At 35.2% G+C, this 18,804-nt stretch overlaps 1 protein-coding gene across 1 annotated transcript in view; it reads right to left on the minus strand.

Moving 5' to 3' along the window:
* The window catches only part of LOC112860428 (cadherin-10), a 134,827-nt gene that overhangs the window by 19,688 nt on the left and 96,335 nt on the right, over nucleotides 1-18,804 (minus strand). The window contains exons 6-8 of the mRNA XM_086676381.1: nucleotides 15,715-15,902; nucleotides 13,455-13,708; nucleotides 8,617-8,753 (exon numbers count right to left, since the gene is read on the minus strand). Of these exons, the coding sequence (XP_086532507.1) occupies nucleotides 8,617-8,753; nucleotides 13,455-13,708; nucleotides 15,715-15,902 (579 nt within the window). The remainder of the gene's footprint in view (nucleotides 1-8,616; nucleotides 8,754-13,454; nucleotides 13,709-15,714; nucleotides 15,903-18,804) is intronic.

The following is an 18,804-nucleotide window of genomic DNA, read 5'->3' on the forward strand; positions in this document are numbered from 1 at the left end:
CTAAAGACACCTGAAGATTGTAGGTAAGGGGAAGGAGAATCGTCTCTCATGCCAATGATCACCAAAAGAAAGCTTGAGTAGCCATACTTATTTATGTAAAACAAATTAGCTTTTAAAATACTGTAACAAGAGATAAAGAAGGGCATTATATCATAATTAAGTGGTCTATCTACCAAGATCTTACAATTGTAAACATTTATGCCCCCAACATGGAAAATATATAAATCAATTAATCACAAACATACAGAAATTCATTGATAATAATACCATAATAGTAGGGGTCTTCAACACTCCACTTGCAGCAATGGACAAATCATGTAAACAGAAAATCAACAAGGAAACAATGACTTTGAATGACACAGTGGACCAGATGGCCTTAACAGATATATTCAGAACATTTCATACCAAAGCAGCAGAATACACATTTTTCTTGAGTGCACATGGAACATTCTCCAGAATAGATCACACACTGGTATACAAATCAGCCCTCAACAAGTATGAAAATATCGAGATCATATGGTGCATATTTTCAGACCACAATGCTATAAAAGTCGAAATCAACACAAGAAAAAATCTAGAAAGACAACAAATACTTGGAGACTAAAGAACATTCTACTAAAGAATAAATGGGTTAACTAAGAAGTTAAAGAGGAAATTAAAAAGTACACAGAAACCAACGAAAATGAAAACACAACAGCCCTAAACCTCTGGGATGCAGGAAAGGTGGTCATAAGAGGGAAGTATATAGCAATCCAGGCCTTCCTAAAGAAATAAGAAAGGTCTCAGATACACAGTCTAATCTTATACCTAAAAGAACTGGAAAAAGAACAGCAAATAAAGCCCAAAACCAGCATAAAAAGGGAAAAAAAATAAAGATTAGAGAAGACATCAATGATATTGAAATTAAAAACAAAAACAAAAAAAACAGAAACAAAACAGTAGAACAGATCAATGAAACCAGGAGCTCATTCTTTGAAAGAATTAACAAAATTAATAAACCCCTAGCCAGTTTGATCAAAAAGTAAAAGGAAAGGACCCAAATCAATAAAATCATTAATGAAAGAGGAGAGATCACAACCAACACTGCAGAAATACAAACAATAATAAAAGAATATTATGAGCAATTATATGAGAACTAATTGGGCAATCTAGAAGAAATGGACAAATTCCTAAAAACATACAAACTACCAAAACTGAAACAGGAAGAAATAGAAAATTTGAACAGACCTATAACCAGTAAAGAAATTGAATCAATAATCAAAAATCTCCCAGAATCAAGAGTCCAAGGCTCGATAGCTCTCCAGGGGAATTCTACCAAACATTTAAAAAAGACTTAACACCTATTTTTTGAAGCTGTTCCAAAAAATAGAAATGGAAAGAAACTTCCAAAAAATTCTATGAGGCCAGTATTACCTTGATACCAAAACCAGACAAAGACCCCACTGAAAAGAACTACAGGCCAATTTCTTTTATTAACATGGATGCAAAACAACAAGATACTAGCAAACTGGATCCAACAATACATTAAAAGGATTATTTACCACGATCAAGTGGGATTTATTCCTGGGATGCAGGTCTGGTTCAATATCTGCAAATCAACCAATGTCATACATCACATTAATAAAAGAAAGTATAAGAACCACATGATCTTATCAACAGATGCAGAGAAAGCATTTGACAAAATACAACATCTTTTTTTGATAAAAATCATCAAGAAAGTAGGGATAGAAAGATCACAACTCAATATCACAAAAGCCATATACAAAAGACCCACTGCTAATATCATCCTCAATGGGGAAAAACTGAGAGCTCTCCCCATAAGTCCAGGAACAAAACAAGGATATCCACTCTCACCTCTGTTATTCAATATAGTGTTGGAAGTCCTCACCTCAGCAATCAGACAACACAAAGAAATAAAAGGCATCCAAACTGGCAAGAAAGAAGTCAAATTTTCACTCTTTGCAGATGACATGATACTCTATGTGAAAAACTCAAAAGACTCTACCAAAAAAACTGCTAGAACTGATCCATGAATTCAGCAAAGTCCCAGGCTATAAAATCAACATATAGAAATCAGTTGAATTTCTATTCACCAACAATATAGCAGCAGAAAGAGAAATCAAAGAATCGATCCCATTTACAATTACACCCAAAACCATAAAATACCTAGGAATAAAACTAACCAAGAGGTGAAAAATCTATACACTGACAGTATACTGAAAATTATAGAAAGTTTATGAAAGAACTTGAAGAAGACACACAAAAAAATGGAAAAACATTCCATGCTCATGGATTGGAAGAACAAATATTGTTAAAATGCCGATACTGCCAAAAGCAAACTACATATTCAATGAAATTCCTATCAAAATAACACCAACATTCTTCAAAGAACTAGAACAATCTTAAAATTTGTATGGCACCAGAAAAGACCCTGAATAGCCAAAATAATGCAAAAAAAACCACAAACAAACAAAAACAAAAACCAAAAACAAAACAAAACAAAACAAAACAAAACAAAAAAACAAAGCTGGAGGCATCACAATTCTGGAATTCAAGCTATATTACAAAGCAATATTCATCCAGACAATAGGGTACTGGCACAAAAACAGATACATCAATCAATGGAACATAATAGAGAACCCAGAAATGGACCCACAAATACATGGCCAATTAATGAAAGAATATCCAATGGAAAAAAGACTGTCTCTTCAACAAATGGTGTTGGGAAAACTGGATGGAAACATGTAGAAAAATGAACCTGGAACAATTTCTTTAACCATACACAGAAATAAACTCAAAATGGATGAAAGACCTAAACATAAGACAGGAAGCCATTAACATCCTAAAGGAGAAAACAGGCAACAACCTTTTTGACCTTGGCTGCAGGAACTTCTTATTGGGTATCTTCAGAGGCAAAGGAAACAAAAGCAAAAATGAACTATTGAACCTCATCAAGATAAAAAACTTCTGCATAGCAAATGAAACAATCAGCAAAACTAAAAGGCAACTGACAGGATGGGAGAAGATATTTGCAAATGACATACCAAATAGAGGATTAGTGTCCAAAATCTTTAAAGAACTTATAAAACTCAAAAACCCAAAAACAAATAATCCAGTGAAGAAATGGGTAAAAGACATGAATAGATACTTTTCCAAAGAAAAAACATCCAGATGGCTAACAGACACATGAAAAAAATGCTCAACATCACTGATCATCAGTGAAATAGAAACCAAAACCACAATGAGATACCACCTCACACCTGTCAGAATGGCTAACATTAACAACTCAGGCAACAACCGATATTGGCAAGGATGCGGAGAAAGAGGATCTCTTTTGCACTGCTGGTGGGAATGCAAGCTGGTGCAGCCACTCTGGAAAACAGTATGGAGGTTCCTCAAAAAAACAAAAATAGAACTACCCTATGACTCAGCAATTGCACTACTAGGCATCTATCCAAGGGATACAGGTGTGCTGTTTCGAAGGGGCACACGCAGCCCAATGTTTATAGCAGCAATATCGACAATAGCCAAAGTATGAAAAACTCCCAAATGTCAATCAACTGATGAATGAATAAAGAGATGGTATATGTAAACAATGGAATATTACTCACCCATCAAAAAGAATGGAATGTTACCATTTGTAACAACGTGAATGAAACTAGAGTGTATTATGGTTAGCAAAATAAGTCACAGAAAGACAAATATCATATGACTTTACTCATATGTGGAATTTAAGATACAAACCAGATGAAATAAGGGAAGAGAAGCAAAATACTATAAAAAACAGAAAGACAAACCGTAAGAGACTCTTAAATACAGAGAACAAACTGAGGGTTGATGGTGGGGTGTTGGTTGGGGGGATGGGCTAAATGGGTGATGTGCATGAAGGAGGATACTTGTTGGGATGACTACTGGTGTCACATGTAAGTGATGCATCGCTAAATTCTATTCTGAAATCATTATTACACTATATGTTAATTAACTTCGATGTAAATTTAAAACTAATAGTAATGATAATAAGAATAATAAATAACAAGTAAAAGCAAAGCAAAACAAAAAATAACATATGAGGTGAGGGACAATAGCAATGTTATTAAATGGCCTTTACCCACAGGGTTTATGGATAGTATTATTTACCTTTGTGAAATTTATCTGACTTTCTATTTATCTCAATGATTGTCAAATACAAGAGTAAAAATTATTGTCATATCCAGATAGGGTGTATATTACTATTCAAAATAATTTATTTCTTCCCCTTTCTCTCCATGTAATTATGATGTTACTAAAATAATGAAATCAGCACTTTTAAAAATAATGCTTAAGAACTGATTACTCAGCAGGAACGTTTACAAGGTTAGAGTCATATGAAGGAAGCAAACAGATCTAAATCTATTTAAAGTGTGTTTATCTGCCTTCCTTTTCTCGAGGGAAATTTAAAAGGCATCCTCTCTTTAACACTCTTTTCCAGTCTTACACTTTTTAAACCATATATATTCCATTCTCAGGTTCTGATCTCATATTTACTAATGTATTGCTACCTATTGTTCACTTCTTGTGTGTCAGGTGGTTATAGAGTTCAGACCCTGGGAACACAGCTGCTTTGATTCCCAGATTCACCACTTACTCACTGTGTGACTTTGGCCAATTTACTCCATCTCTTTAATGCCTCAATTTACTCAGTATAAATCAAAATAGAACTTCTAATCTATGGAGTTAATGCATGAAAACTATCCAAAAAAAAAAAAAAAAAAAGGATTACTTTGTTGGTTAATTGCTCAATACATGTTGATTATTATTATTAAGATCATCTTTATTATCACCATCATACCTTTTTCATTTTCTTACATTCCTTGAGAGCTTATGGTATGTTACTCCACACAAAGCACTCACACGATAAAAATGTGTTAACTAGTTTCCCCACAGTTCATACGGGTCTGAAGAGGACCATGTGTGGGGAGAAGTGGAGAGAGGAGATAAAAAAGAACAGTCCATTCCACTCTTTTCCTACCTCCCTTAGTCCTAAACAATTTGCAAATAGCCAGAGTTCACCTACAAAGTGTTCACCTGCAAATAATCCTCAATCTACCTAGAGTTATTTGTTGCTATGGGGAGTAGTGGGAAGGGATGATTCTTCCATATTTTCTAGTATGTTCTTTTTCATATACTTAAATAGTAGACATAAGCAAAATATTTTCTTTCAATATAGAGTCCTGACATAAAAATAACTCTTGCTGGTAGGAATTCACTTTCTAACTATGCTGCAGAAGCCAAGAGAGACAGAAAAGTTTCAGATCTAAACAACTGCATTGTTAGTCCTTTGCCTGACACCATATGAAGATTCTCCAGCTTCTTTACAAACAATTCCAGTCTCTTCAAATCAAAAGCTAAATCCACAGGGATAAATGTGCTTATAAAGCATCAGGCCCAGAGTCTCCTATTCAAACAACAGTGCTTACACTAATCTTTTTACAGATAGATGTTGCAGCTTATATACAAATAAAAACATAAAGCATTCCAAGAGTCATCATACAGAATGGTAGCTGGCGTATGTTTACCACCTGGGTCTCTCTCTGAGTCATCCAGGCACACTCCACTGTAGCAACAATGTATCAGCAATAAAGGATCTTAAAATGTGAGAGCATTCCTATGTATTCAACAGGCTTTTCCGTACCCAAGAAAAGGAAAGCTTAGATTGTTATCTAGAAATCCGAGGCTTTAGAAAGATGTATCTTTTCTACCTGCTTAGGGCAAGAATTTCTACTGTCAAGGAACCACGTATAGAAAATGGAGTTCTTTGGTCATGAACTTCGCTCTCCTATTCTCAGAATGTATCACGATGATTATAGCCAAATTTTCAGATGTGGGCAGAGGAACTCATTAGTGTCTACAACAGATTTCTTTTTTTTTTTTTTTTTTAATTTTTTTTTCAACGTTTATTTATTTTTGGGACAGAGAGAAACAGAGCATGAACGGGCGAGGGGCAGAGAGAGAGGGAGACACAACAGGCTCCAGGCTCTGAGCCATCAGCCCAGAGCCCGACGCGGGGCTCGAACTCGCGGACCGCGAGATCGTGACCTGGCTGAAGTCGGACGCTTAACCGACTGCGCCACCCAGGCGCCCCTACAACAGATTTCTACAATCCAAGTGTGACCTTAATTTTAGGGTTTTTATTCTCCAAATGGCGTTTAAAAATGTTTTTTGAAGAAGAAAAAGGGAAGTTTTTTCACGGTATAGCGCACTAAATAATTACCTGGAGCAGTGCTTGCCATATGATGTGCTACACTGCTGTGGAATGTAGAATTAAACTGTTAGAGGCAGGGCCTGAAATCGCATTGGTAAGAAGTCCATTTAAACATCATTCTGTCCTGCTTAGGGCTTGGTGTAATGCACACTTACCACAAACCCAGTGCTTAAAATCTAGGAAAAACAATTTCCTATATATGCTGTTTCCCTCTCTCCCTTATTCCTTTAATAGCCAGAACAGCATAATGGGCCCCTGACTGCTTGTGGCTTGGCAGGTAGGCATTTCCAGCAGCTACTCCATAAATTGATTTCACTTAAGGGCAAAAAATAGGCTTAGTTCTTAAAAAGAAGAACATAATTGGCTTTGCTTTTTACAGAATCGTAATTATTTCAACTAGCTTTAGAAGTTAAATTTCTCAAAGTATCTGAAATGGAAAATGCAATTCCTAACTCGTTAGGCTTGAATTAGGATCTTGAGTCAAGGAGAGAGCACAAACAATCATGATTCTGGAATGATCAGATTGGACCCTGTCAGACACATGGCAACATGGTAATATGGAGATAGGTAATGGAAGTAAAAGCTTTCCTGAACATAACAACTCAAAAAAAAAAAAAAAAAAAAAAAAAAAATCTTCGGTTAGCCTTAAAAGGCACAGCCATTTATATCACAATACAGAAAAACTGGGTCATTTGGATGGTGGAGTTAATCTGTATTTCAGAGCCAGATTTAAGGACAAAGCTAAGTGTACTATTTTATCTTGATTGAATTCATTGTTAATGATCTGTCCAGCCTAGTTCCGTCCTTCTGAGACTTTTGCCAATTTGGCCCCAAGGCTCTGCCTTCCAAATCCTGGAATGGTGGCTTCAAATAACTTCACTTTGATATGTGTTTGTGGATTCAGCCTGGTATTTCAGATTTGGAATTTATAGGTTAGTTTTTCCCCATGATTCAGTAACTAATTAATGCTTCTTTTTAAAACAGTTAAAGAGTTGCTTTATCCATGTAAATCACATTACAGGAATTAGAAACCACGAATAAGTTTGCTTGAGTGGACAAAGCTGGCTTCATAGGCAATTGTACAGGGCCTTACTCTAAGAAGGGCCCCACACTTATTTTAAGGCTCTGTTGTTGCCATGTTAAACATCTTAATCATTTTTAACAACAGGTCTGACACTTTTATTTTATAATGGGCTCTGAAAATTATGTAGCAAGTCATTTGGATGGGCAAGAACCTTTGCAATTAGATACAGATATGATTTTGAATCCTGGCTCTCCCTGTTATTACTGGGATGAAATTTTGTAAATTAGGTATAGAATTAAATACTGGATCTAGAAACAGAATGACTAGTTTTAAATCTTAGTTTTACTACTTCTGGTATTAGGACTTTGGCAAGTTTCCAAAACCCTTGAAGCCTTAGTTCCTTCTCTGATACATAAAGTCAATAAAAATATGAGTAGGAGAAAATTAATATAAAATTCTTAGAATAATACCTGGCACAGAGTGCTTAATGTTAGCTATTATTATCAATATCTTGGTCTCCTCATCTGTAAGAAGGAAGTAATAATAATACCTACCTACATGCATGTTGTTAAATTATACACACCTGGGGTGCCTGGGTGGCTAAGTTGGTTAAGATTCCGACTTTGGCTCAAGTCATGATCTCACGATTCATGGGTTCAAGTTCCATTTCAGGCTCTGTGCTGACGGCTCAGAGCCTGGAGCCTACTTCGGATTCTGTGCCTCCCTCTCTCTCTGCCCCTCCCCTGCTCATGCTCTCTCTTTCTCTCTCTCTCTGTCTCAAAAATAACTAAACATTGAAAAAAATTTTTTTAAATGGTACACACCCAATGTTTAGCATCGATTTTAATTTACAGTGTCCATGCAATAAATGTAATGCATTTATTTCTCCCCCAAAGAGGATATCTTTGGTGTCCAATTCTAGATAATTTTTATTAGTCAATATTAAATGTTGATTTGGGATACCTGTAGCGATGCCTCAGTATATATATAAATTATTGAAAAGAATTAAAGGTGTTAAGAAGCCTTTTAAAAACTTAGACTAAAATTACAATTCATGCATATAATGAGGGAATTATTTTTTTTTTTGATGTTTATTTATTTTTGAGAGAGAGAATTAGTGGGGGAGGGGCAGAGAGAGAGGGAGACACAGAATCTGAAGCAGGCTCCGGGCTCCAAGCTGTCAGCACAGAGGTGGATGTGGGGCTCAAACCCACAAACTGTGAGATCATGACCTGAGCTGAAGTTGGACGCTTAACCAACTGAGCCACCCAGCCCCAGAAGGAATTATTTTTAAAATAAAATAAAACCTAAAACTATATGTTAAATATTATGTACAAAAACGTCATCTTACTGATTTCAGCAGCTATAACAGTTAGATTGTGCCATTGAGATAGTTCACGGTCAAGTGGCTTTGAAGTATAAAGGGATCCATTTCCAGAATGTATGTTAAAGATCCTGTCAAGGTCAGTATGGCGATCCAAGGAAAATCTGAACAAAAAAAGCAAAGAAAAATACGTGGCAGTATTATCGGTTTGTAGGAGAAAATGTTGTAATGCGAACACACAGTAACATATGATAAGTTCATACAAGTCCATAGTACTGATGTAGAACGAAGACTGTTTCATTGATTTATCTCACATACACTTGTGTGCATTGGTGCGTGCGCGCGCGTGCACACACACACACACACACACGACCCCATCTCCACCTCCCTCTTCTTCCGGAGGCAGGAGCTGACACTTTGTTCCACATTCAAACGCTGGTCTTCTGAATATTTGTGTTATTAAATCACTACCTATTGCCATATTCAACTGAACGTGAAGTACTTTCCTACAAGATAGTTGGGATTACAGGTGGTTACAGTACCAGCTGACTTTAGCCAGAAGCTGCGAATTCTGTGAGGGAATTACCATAAGGATCTAATGCAAAAACAGAAAGAAAGAAAGAAAGAAAGAAAGAAAGAAAGAAAGAAAGAAAGAAGAAAGAAAGAAAGAAAGAAAGAAAGAAAGAAAGAAAGAAAGAAAGAGAAAGAAAAAACATTCCCAGAAGCATAGTTTTTTTCTTAGTGATGAAATTGGAGACAATATTATTTTCATTAAAAGAGTAGGTTATCATAACACCTGGGTGGCTCAGTTGGTTAAGCATCTGACTTCAGCTCAGGTCATGATCTTGCGGTTTATGGGTTCGAGCCCTGTATCAGGCTCTGTGCTGACAGCTCAGAGCCTGGAGCCTGCTTTGGATTCTGTGTCTCCCTCTTTCTTTGCCCCTCCCCCACTCATGCTCTGTCTCTTTCCCTCTCAAAAATAAATAAACATTAAAAAAAAATTTAAAAATAATAGGTTACCAATTTAGGATGATATTCAGTAACTTCATGGTATGATACCCATGAAGCTTCAGCTTGTTAACCACATGTATCATTAAAAAATGCGTATATTTTGACAAGAGGTGTTGAAAAAAACAGAAAATTTTGGGAAAGGAGTTTTCACACATTTGTACCAAATAAAGTCTTAGTATATGTATAAAAAACCAACTATGCTGCAAATTGATTAAAGGCATTGTGTTGGGAGTCATTCTAAAGCCTACTGCCAGGTTTATCAATCAGGTTGATATAGTTGGCATAAATCCCATTATTTGGGGGATTGTCAGGCAAGATTTAAGCTAGCTATACACCTCATTGGTTCCTGCCAGTTCACAATGCTAGTGGCTTACACATGCTTTATAGTGCCTGAGTTAGCCAGCATAATCCTCAAGTTATATTTAATGCTCCGTGTTAAAAAAACAAAGCAAAATAAAGGTAACAAGTCCTAAAGTAACATTCAGTTTTGGCATATCTTTTCCTAAGCCACAGCTGTCATTTATTTTAATATTTTTATGAAACATTATTTTTAAATGGTGTTTTGTGAGTGATAATACAAAATGATTTTTAAAGTGCCATAAAACTCTTTTCTCTTTTGATGTTCCAAACTTGTATAATATTTCCAAAAATCCATTTAAATTTATAATCCTTATGCTGGGTTTTGAATAAACTGCATTAGAGGAATGACATATCTTGTCAATACAGCTAATGTGATTTTACTTTTGAGGATTGCTTATTTTAGATTTTTATTTTAAATCAGTTCTAAATGGAACAAGACAGTAATTAACAAATCTCCTCAATAAGCTCTAGCCCTCTCTATTATCAAAATGTGAATTCAGTTTTGCATGCAAACAACATGTCTTCCCAGTCACACATTAATTTGTAAAACACTGAATCTCTGTATCTGGAAAAATCATGAATTCTGTCTCAAGTTGACAAAGTTCTTTTACTCTAAGAGACTCAACATACCTTCCATACAAAAGTGCCTGTACTACCTGTCTCTGCCACTTACCACGTTGTATTTGGAATTCCCTGCAACATCAGCATGTGAGTTACATCTCAAACAGGAAATCGAAGATGACAAAATCAAGCATCATTCTTGACAGAGTAGGCACTCAATGAATATTATTTCTCTTACTGAATCTTCCTCCCTAACAGACTGAGAACTCCTTGAGAAATATGTTCATATCTGATACGGGGATCCACAAGTATTTGTTAAATGAGAAAAAGAACAACTGACTTCTTTGACATTCTGGCAAATAAGTTTTCTTATTTCTATAGAAATATGCCGTGAAGTTGCAATATGTAGATCAAAATTAAGCATTATTGTCCATGTCATATAATTTTATGTGTGTTTCATCTTCTTATAATTTGGTTTTAAAAATAATTAAAAATTTAGGAATTATGTAAGATTATGTTAAAGATACAGAGAGATCCTGATTCTTTTTCAAACATGACATAATTATATTTTCTGATTCTCTATTGGCAAATTCTGTGTGCTAATTTTCATTTTATTTTTTAAAATCACTTCCAGAACAAACATTTAAGTGAAGCCCTTTGATTATTATATTAACATCTACACTATATGACATAAACAATTTAAAATGTCCCCAGTCCTATCTATTCCATAAGAACATTGCATTAGTAAAACTATTATATTTCTGATTACACATATATATTTTTAAACTACATGGTCCATCAAGATTAATATCTCAAAATATTAAGTTGAATTTTCTATATCAAGTTAGCATTGATTCAATTATACAACAACCTTTATGCAATAGACTTTGTCATTAATAAGCAATAACGTCATTAATTGTATTGCAATGATACACATAAATGGAGTCGTTTCTTAGACTTGCATTCTGATTACATATTTTACTTTTGTTTCAAAAATCCATGGACATATTTTGACATATGATAACCATCAATCTATAAGAGGATGCAAAATCTATTTCATTGTCTGGATAATATTTTACATTGCCACTTAACACCCCTGGATTTAAATTGAATTCTCCTTAGATATAATATATTTCTTTTGAAAAAGGCCACTTTCAAACCAGGAACACAGAACACAGGCTGTTAAAGTCATGAAGAGCTAGGCCAAGAAAATGCTTGGACAGTATTTAATAGGTAAAACTAAGTATGTATTTTGGCTATATAAAGCCTTCAAAGTTAAAAATATCTAAGAATGGATCCATTTCAATGAAGACAAATGGGGAAGAGACAATTATGGGGAATTCATGCTGGCAAATGAGAGCTGTACATGATTGCCATGTATGTGATTTGTGATGCTGTATGTGAATGGAAGAAAATATTTTGGTAATTTGAAACCACATGGATGGATCTAGAGAGTATAATGTTAAGTGAAGTAAGTCAGTCAGAGAAAGACACATACCATATGATTTCACTCATATGTGGAATTTAAGAGACAAAAGAAATGAACAAAGGGGGAAAAAAGGAAAGAGAGAGAGAAAAACCAAAAAACTAGAGAACAGATGGTCACCAGAGGGGAGTTGGTGGGGGGAGTGGGTGATGGGTGAAATAGGTGAAAGGGATTGAGAGTACACTTATCTTGATGAGAACTGAGTAAGGTATGGAAGTGTTGAATCACTATATTGTACACTTGAAACTAATACAACACTATTTTAGCGACACTAGAATTAAAAAAAAAAAATCATAAAAATAAAACAAAAATATTTAGATAAAGTTATGTAAATCAAGCACTAATATATATATATGTATATATATATACACATATTATATATGTTATATATATGAAGACATATTATATATATATATATAATATATTATTTCAAGTTCTTTACTATATATATTATATATAATATGTCTTCACTTGAAGGTATGGCAGAACCTGTAGCAGTTTTAAGTTTGAGTTGAGTTAGAGGCACATGGCATACAAGATTTTTTCCTATTCTGCTGTTGTATACTTTGGAATCAAAGAAGAGTGTGCTTGGAAATTGTGTAATCATCATTTAAACTCTTACTTGACTAGTCCATGTGGAGCAAAGGGGAGGAACAATTAACCTGTTGAGAATTAGGGAAAAGAGTGAAATACAAAACACATGATATACTAATGGTTTAAAATGGCCATTTTGTCGGTAAATATTATATATAGATATCCGTATTTCTTTTTAAAATAATAGAACAAAATCAATAACAACTTTGAGTCTCTCTCATTTGTACGTGTTTATCATATTTCATGTGTTTTTGGGCTGCCATAAGAAAGCAAAGCAAAAATAAAAAGCGAAATTAAATTACTCTGATCTTTCTGGAATGCTCTATTTTCTTTACAAATACTTTTTGAAACAGCCAAAACAAAAACAAACAAAAACCTTCCCTTCTTTGATGGTAGGAGTGCATGGGAGTCTCTAAAATGTATTTTCACTGAATTGTAACATTGTTGGAATCATATTCTTTTTAACTGTTACAACTCTCAACTTCTCATATCATTTAATAACTGAAAGCACAAAGAAGTGATTCAGTTACATTGTAATAGCACAGCTGACACAGTGTCCTTTATCTGTACTGGGATCAGAAGAACAAATACCTTAAAAGATACAGGCAGATGATACAAGCTAGGTTTTAGGCTAAAAGGCATGATCTGAAGTGGAGAAAATTATAAAACTGTGCACGCCATGCCCCAAAACATTCAGAGACAATTTACTTTAAACACTTGTGCTCCTCAGATTGATGTACAACTTACAGACAGACTCATATATTTCAATGCATTAAATGCTATCAATAGAATTTCTTACTCTCTACATTTATTTCAATTCCCTTTCTTTCATCGGCAACATGGGCATAATTACCTAATGGGGCTAGAAGCGGAATCTGGGTCCCTTGCCATTACAGTACCAATGATCGTGCCCACTTCGATATCCTCATGAACTTCAAACAGGTAGGAGGATCTGCTAAAAACGGGAGGTTCATCCACATCTTCTACGGAGATTTTCACAATCGTTGTGTCTTTAAATGGTCCCAGGTAATAAAAACGTGGATCCACATGGGTATTTTCTGCTTCAACCTTCAGAGTGTAAAGTCTTCGGCTCTCGTAGTCAAGTGGCTGTGTAAGTAAATCATCAAATTAGAATGAGGGAAATTGGATTATATGTTCCTTTCAAGTTACAGTGTGATTGTCAAAGCCTGGTTGAATTTTGTCAAGTTGTTTATTAACCGGAAATAATTAAAAGTAATATACATAGGGGCGCCTGGGTGGCTCAGTCGGTTGGGTGTCCGACTTCAGCCAGGTCATGATCTCGCGGTCCGTGAGTTAGAGCCCCGCGTCGGGCTCTGGGCTGATGGCTCAGAGCCTGGAGCCTGCTTCCGATTCTGTGTCTCCCTCTCTCTCTGCCCCTCCCCTGTTCATGCTCTGTCTCTCTCTGTCTCAAAAATAAATAAACGCTAAAAATAAATAAATAAATAAATAAATAAATAAATAAATAAATAAAGTAATAAAAATAATAATATACCTTTACATATCAGATAAGATTCGATTATTACTTTTTATGCATTCAATGTGTAATACTTCAGAATATAGGAAAATTAGATTTTAAATATTGGAAATATTGAAAAGAACATTAAAATCTATGTTATAATGTGGTGACTCATTACAAAAAATGGGCTGAGGGGCGCCCAGTGGCTCAGTCCGCTGGGCGTGCAACTTCAGCTCAGGTCATGATCTCACAGTCCGTGAGTTCGAGCCCTGCCTCAGGCTCTGTACTGACAGCTCAGAGCCTAGAGCCTGCTTCAGATTCTGTGTCTCCCTCTCTCTGCCCCTCCCCCACTCAAGCTCTGTCTCTGTCTCTCTCAAAAATAAATAAACATTAAAAAAAAATTTTTAATGGCTGGTAGATTGTGTCTGTGTTCATGTGTTCATGTGTGTGCATTACTGTTAAATGTCTGCAAGCAAAATATTTAGTTATCTTTTTACATGTATATCGTGATATTTCCATTCAGTTTAATGGGCTCATGATACTACAATAAACTTTATGTAATTTTGAAGACTAATACAAAATTTTCAATAGTTGTATGAAACATTGAAGATCAGGAAAACCTGGAGTAAAGAGAAGAGAGAAAAATTCTGATAGCAAATTAGTAATTAGGTTATATTATGAATAAACAAAAAAAACTGACTTAAATATTGATGTAGTTTAACTGTAACGAGTGTGAAATCAAGCTCCTCCCTTCTTACCCCTCCAAAAGGTATGTTTTGTAAACAGAAAAAAGACATTGTGGTTTGAGATTCCTTCAACCTTCCTCTTTTTATCTGATAAGCAGTAAATTCTATTTGCATTATTATTACTTGCCAGTCATGAAAAACAACAAAGAAGCTGCTTCCTCCTTTCCTGGTCACTGTCCATTTAAAACCATTTCGTTGTGTACCTTGGCCTTTGCAACAGAATCTCTGGATAGTTTTGATTCCTCAGTTCTTCAGTGGTTACTTAATGAAATAGAGTTTTCAGGACATTTCATTGGGATCTGTCACGGGGCCTTAATTTTTTTCTTAAAATGATCATACTGATGCTACAATGAAAAACCTAGTTACCTTTAAACTGAATCACTGAGCATATGTTAGCAGAAAAGTTTAATTTATGTAGCAGAAGGGAAAATGTGAACAATTAAATTATCTTTGAAAATATGCTGTGTCTTTTTTATTAGCAGCTCTAATTATTGCTTCATACATCTGGATAGACGGCATGCTACTTTCTATGCCTCCAACTGTGATGATATGTTGCCATTATTAGCTATTAACTGCTTTTACTAAAAGAAAACAATGTTATTATGGGGGGGGGGGCTTTTATTAACATGGCTCAAAAATACAGTCATACATATATTAATTTGCCTTTTAAAGTTTGTAAAAACTCAGGTTTCATGTTTCAGTCAACAAGAGCATTTGGTCAAAACGCCCAAGGAGATCTTTGGCTCTTGTCTCTCATGTTTGTGCTTGATATAAATTACATTTGGCCATGATAGTGGCATCTCTTCATGGACAACGCATGAGTGGATGGCACATAACGAAAGCCTTATTTGCTAAATGGGAAGATGCTTATTTATACTGATTATGGGCACCTTTTTCACTGTTATAATGCCTTCCTGTGTGTCCTTCTCAGTTATGATGTCAAACATATCAGTCCCGTCACCATCAATAATTCGGTATTCTACTTCTGCATTTTTCCCAGTGTCTGCATCAGTTGCTTTTACACTTCCAATGGCTGTGCCAACTGGCGAGGACTCAAGGACTCGAAGGTGGATGGTGTCTGGAAAAAAAAAAAAAAAAAAAAAAAAAAAAATATATATATATATATATATATATATGTGAAAGAGATTTTTCATTATAAGTCTTAAACTCTACATCATATGTTAACTGATTAAAAAGTTGAAGACACATAGTATGGATTAAGGTCTAGGAATGGAAAAAGAGGAATTTAGGGGCTTGTGTCTATGCATATAACAAACAGTGAGTGCTATCCTTTAATCATGTTAAGAACTCCGTTTTAAAAATAAGCACGTTGTCTTTTTTTGCATTTGCACAGATAACTAGAGATCAGCTTTGAGTGCAGATACGTACCTGTGTGTGTTTATAAAATCACAAGTCTCAGAATATACAGTGAATATTTATATTTAATTGTTTCCCCTTGGTTTTATTTAGTTGTTAACTAACCTTAGTTTCTTTCAGCTGAAGGACAGAACATTACAAAATTCCATGAAATCAGCTTTAGTGGGGAGGAATCCTATTTCTAGAAATTTGTGACAGCAGAAACAAAGAATAGTCTGTGGCCCTTCACAGTCAATGTGAAACATTCAATTCTGACAAATTCCCTCTATTCCAGAGCAAAACAAGAATTTAAGCCTCTGGTGCATCTAGATGTCGTTCCAGTGGGAACAACTTCTACTGCTGATAAGATTTATGTGCATAAACATAAATCTCATAAATGTATGATCATAAATTATATATTACTGACAGACTAATTGACCTGAAGCCCTCTTCTGATTATAGCACCTTCATGCTCATAAACCTTAAGTAATTCTCCTTCATGTAGATAATAAAGCCCGGGCCTCTCAGCCAGTCATGCTCTTACCTGAGTATATTCTTTCCCAGTGTATTTTTCCTTTAGACACTTGTATGGAAGTTTTGCACCAAATTGGACTTTACAAAGTTTTCTTGTCAAAAGTTAATGTCTACATCTCTCTCTCTCCGTTTTTCACATGCTATCTCCTTCACATAAAATTCTTCCCCCACTACTCTCTTCTAATCACAATGCAATTTATCAAATCTGAGAAAATGGCACTGTTACAGTGTTACAGTGAGTGTTTGGGGGCTGTGCTCCTCAAAATTCTATATTGAAGCCTGAACCCCCCATTCAGTACCATAGAATGTGACTGTATTAGGAGACAGGGTCTTTAAAGAGGTAATTAAGGCTAAATGGGATCATTAGGGTGGGCTCTAATCCCATATGGCTGGTGTCCTTCCAAAAGAGGAGATCTGGTCACAGGCACAGAGCGGAGACCATGTGAAGACACAGAGAAGACAGCCATCTAGAAGCCAAGCAGAGGCCTCAGAAGAAACCAACCCTGCTGATCTTTAACCTCAATCCTGGGCTTTCAGCTTCCAAACCTGTGAGAAAACAAATTTCTGTTGTTTAAGCCACCCAATCTGTGGTGCCTTGTTACGGCAGTCCTAACACAGGGACGTCTATCTGCTCCGTTTGGGAAGTCATTTCCCAGGACTCCGCTTCTGCCACTCCCCAGTGCGTTTCAGCCTGTTCTTTTTTTCATATTTTGTAGTTTTTAATTTTTCTTTTACATTTTTCTCTGCATCTATTTTTGGTAACACTGTTGAAAGCAACTCTCCACTCATTCCTTGGCTATTGTCCTTCTGGCACTCCTTACCTTTGCTGTTTCTTCTCAAATTTCCTGTCCCTGAGTATTCAGATGGCCCTCACTCACTTCCTTCGGATGATTGCTCAACTGTGACTCCCTCAGAAGCTTTCACCAATAACCTTATTGAAAATAGCCTTATCGGAAATACTACACCCATTCTTCATAGTACTTGCAACAGCTAATCATTGTATCATTTACTTATTTATTTTTATGTACCATGAAGAGGTAATGCGAAACAGGGACTTTGTATTTTTCCACCACTATTTTCTCACGCTCTTTCTTTCAATGCAGTGGCCATTATATACTTATTTGTGTATTAGATAAATGAGAAACTTCCTAACTTGTCTACAAGCTCCTTTACTTGACTAAATTCAATAAAATCTCAGATGCTATTATACACTGCAGTCATGTTATCCTTTTGAAAACAATAATGTTCTTTTGTGTGTGTTTCAAGCTTTTATTTATGAAAACAATAACCCTATTGATAATTACTCAGAGCTTCCAAATTCTTTGATTGGTCCCATTGAACTTAAAATAAAACATACATAAGCTGTCTCTCCATAAATTTGCTTCTCTGTCTTGTCATCCTTTCTCCTAATTAATACTCTCCACAGCACTGGTCTCTTTCAGGTTTAGACTTTTCCAGTATGCTTTCCTTACTTCGATTTTCCACACAACTCTTTGCCTGGAAACCTCTAACTGTTCTTTTGAAAAACATCTGTTTCACAATCTTTCTATCACAGAACATCACTGACTCTAATCTATTTACTGCTACAACTTCCTTTAAAATATTAAATTTTATAGAAGCAGCGTCTCAGTAAGTTGATTTATTACACTGTAGCAGAAGCAGCTTTTCTAAAACACAAAAATAATATCACTGTTCTACTGAAAGCACTTATTATTGACATTAGGATATTTTTTTTAAATTTCATCATTTAGTTTATAATGTCTTTAAAAGCCACTTGCTGTTAAAATCTTCGGTATCATGATTGTCTATTCTCAGATCTAGAGTATAGGTGAAGTGTAGCCACATTAATGCTGTTTTCAATTAATGATCAGTTAACCAGACCAAGAATAGGGAATACATGGAATATTTTACAAAATAAATAAAAATAAAATGAATGATTTGATTGATATGTATATGAAACCTGCACATACCATCTAGAGAATACAGATTTTTTTAAGCTGGCATGAAGCACTGAATCCCAATTGATCAAGAATTAAATTATTAGACATGTTTGAATAAATTTTAATAAATCTGTATCAATTATCTGACCA

The sequence above is a fragment of the Puma concolor genome, chromosome A1 (assembly GCF_028749965.1).
Source record: "Puma concolor isolate L17-30 chromosome A1, mPumCon1.1.hap2, whole genome shotgun sequence".
In the NCBI taxonomy this organism is placed as follows: Eukaryota; Metazoa; Chordata; class Mammalia; order Carnivora; family Felidae; genus Puma; species Puma concolor.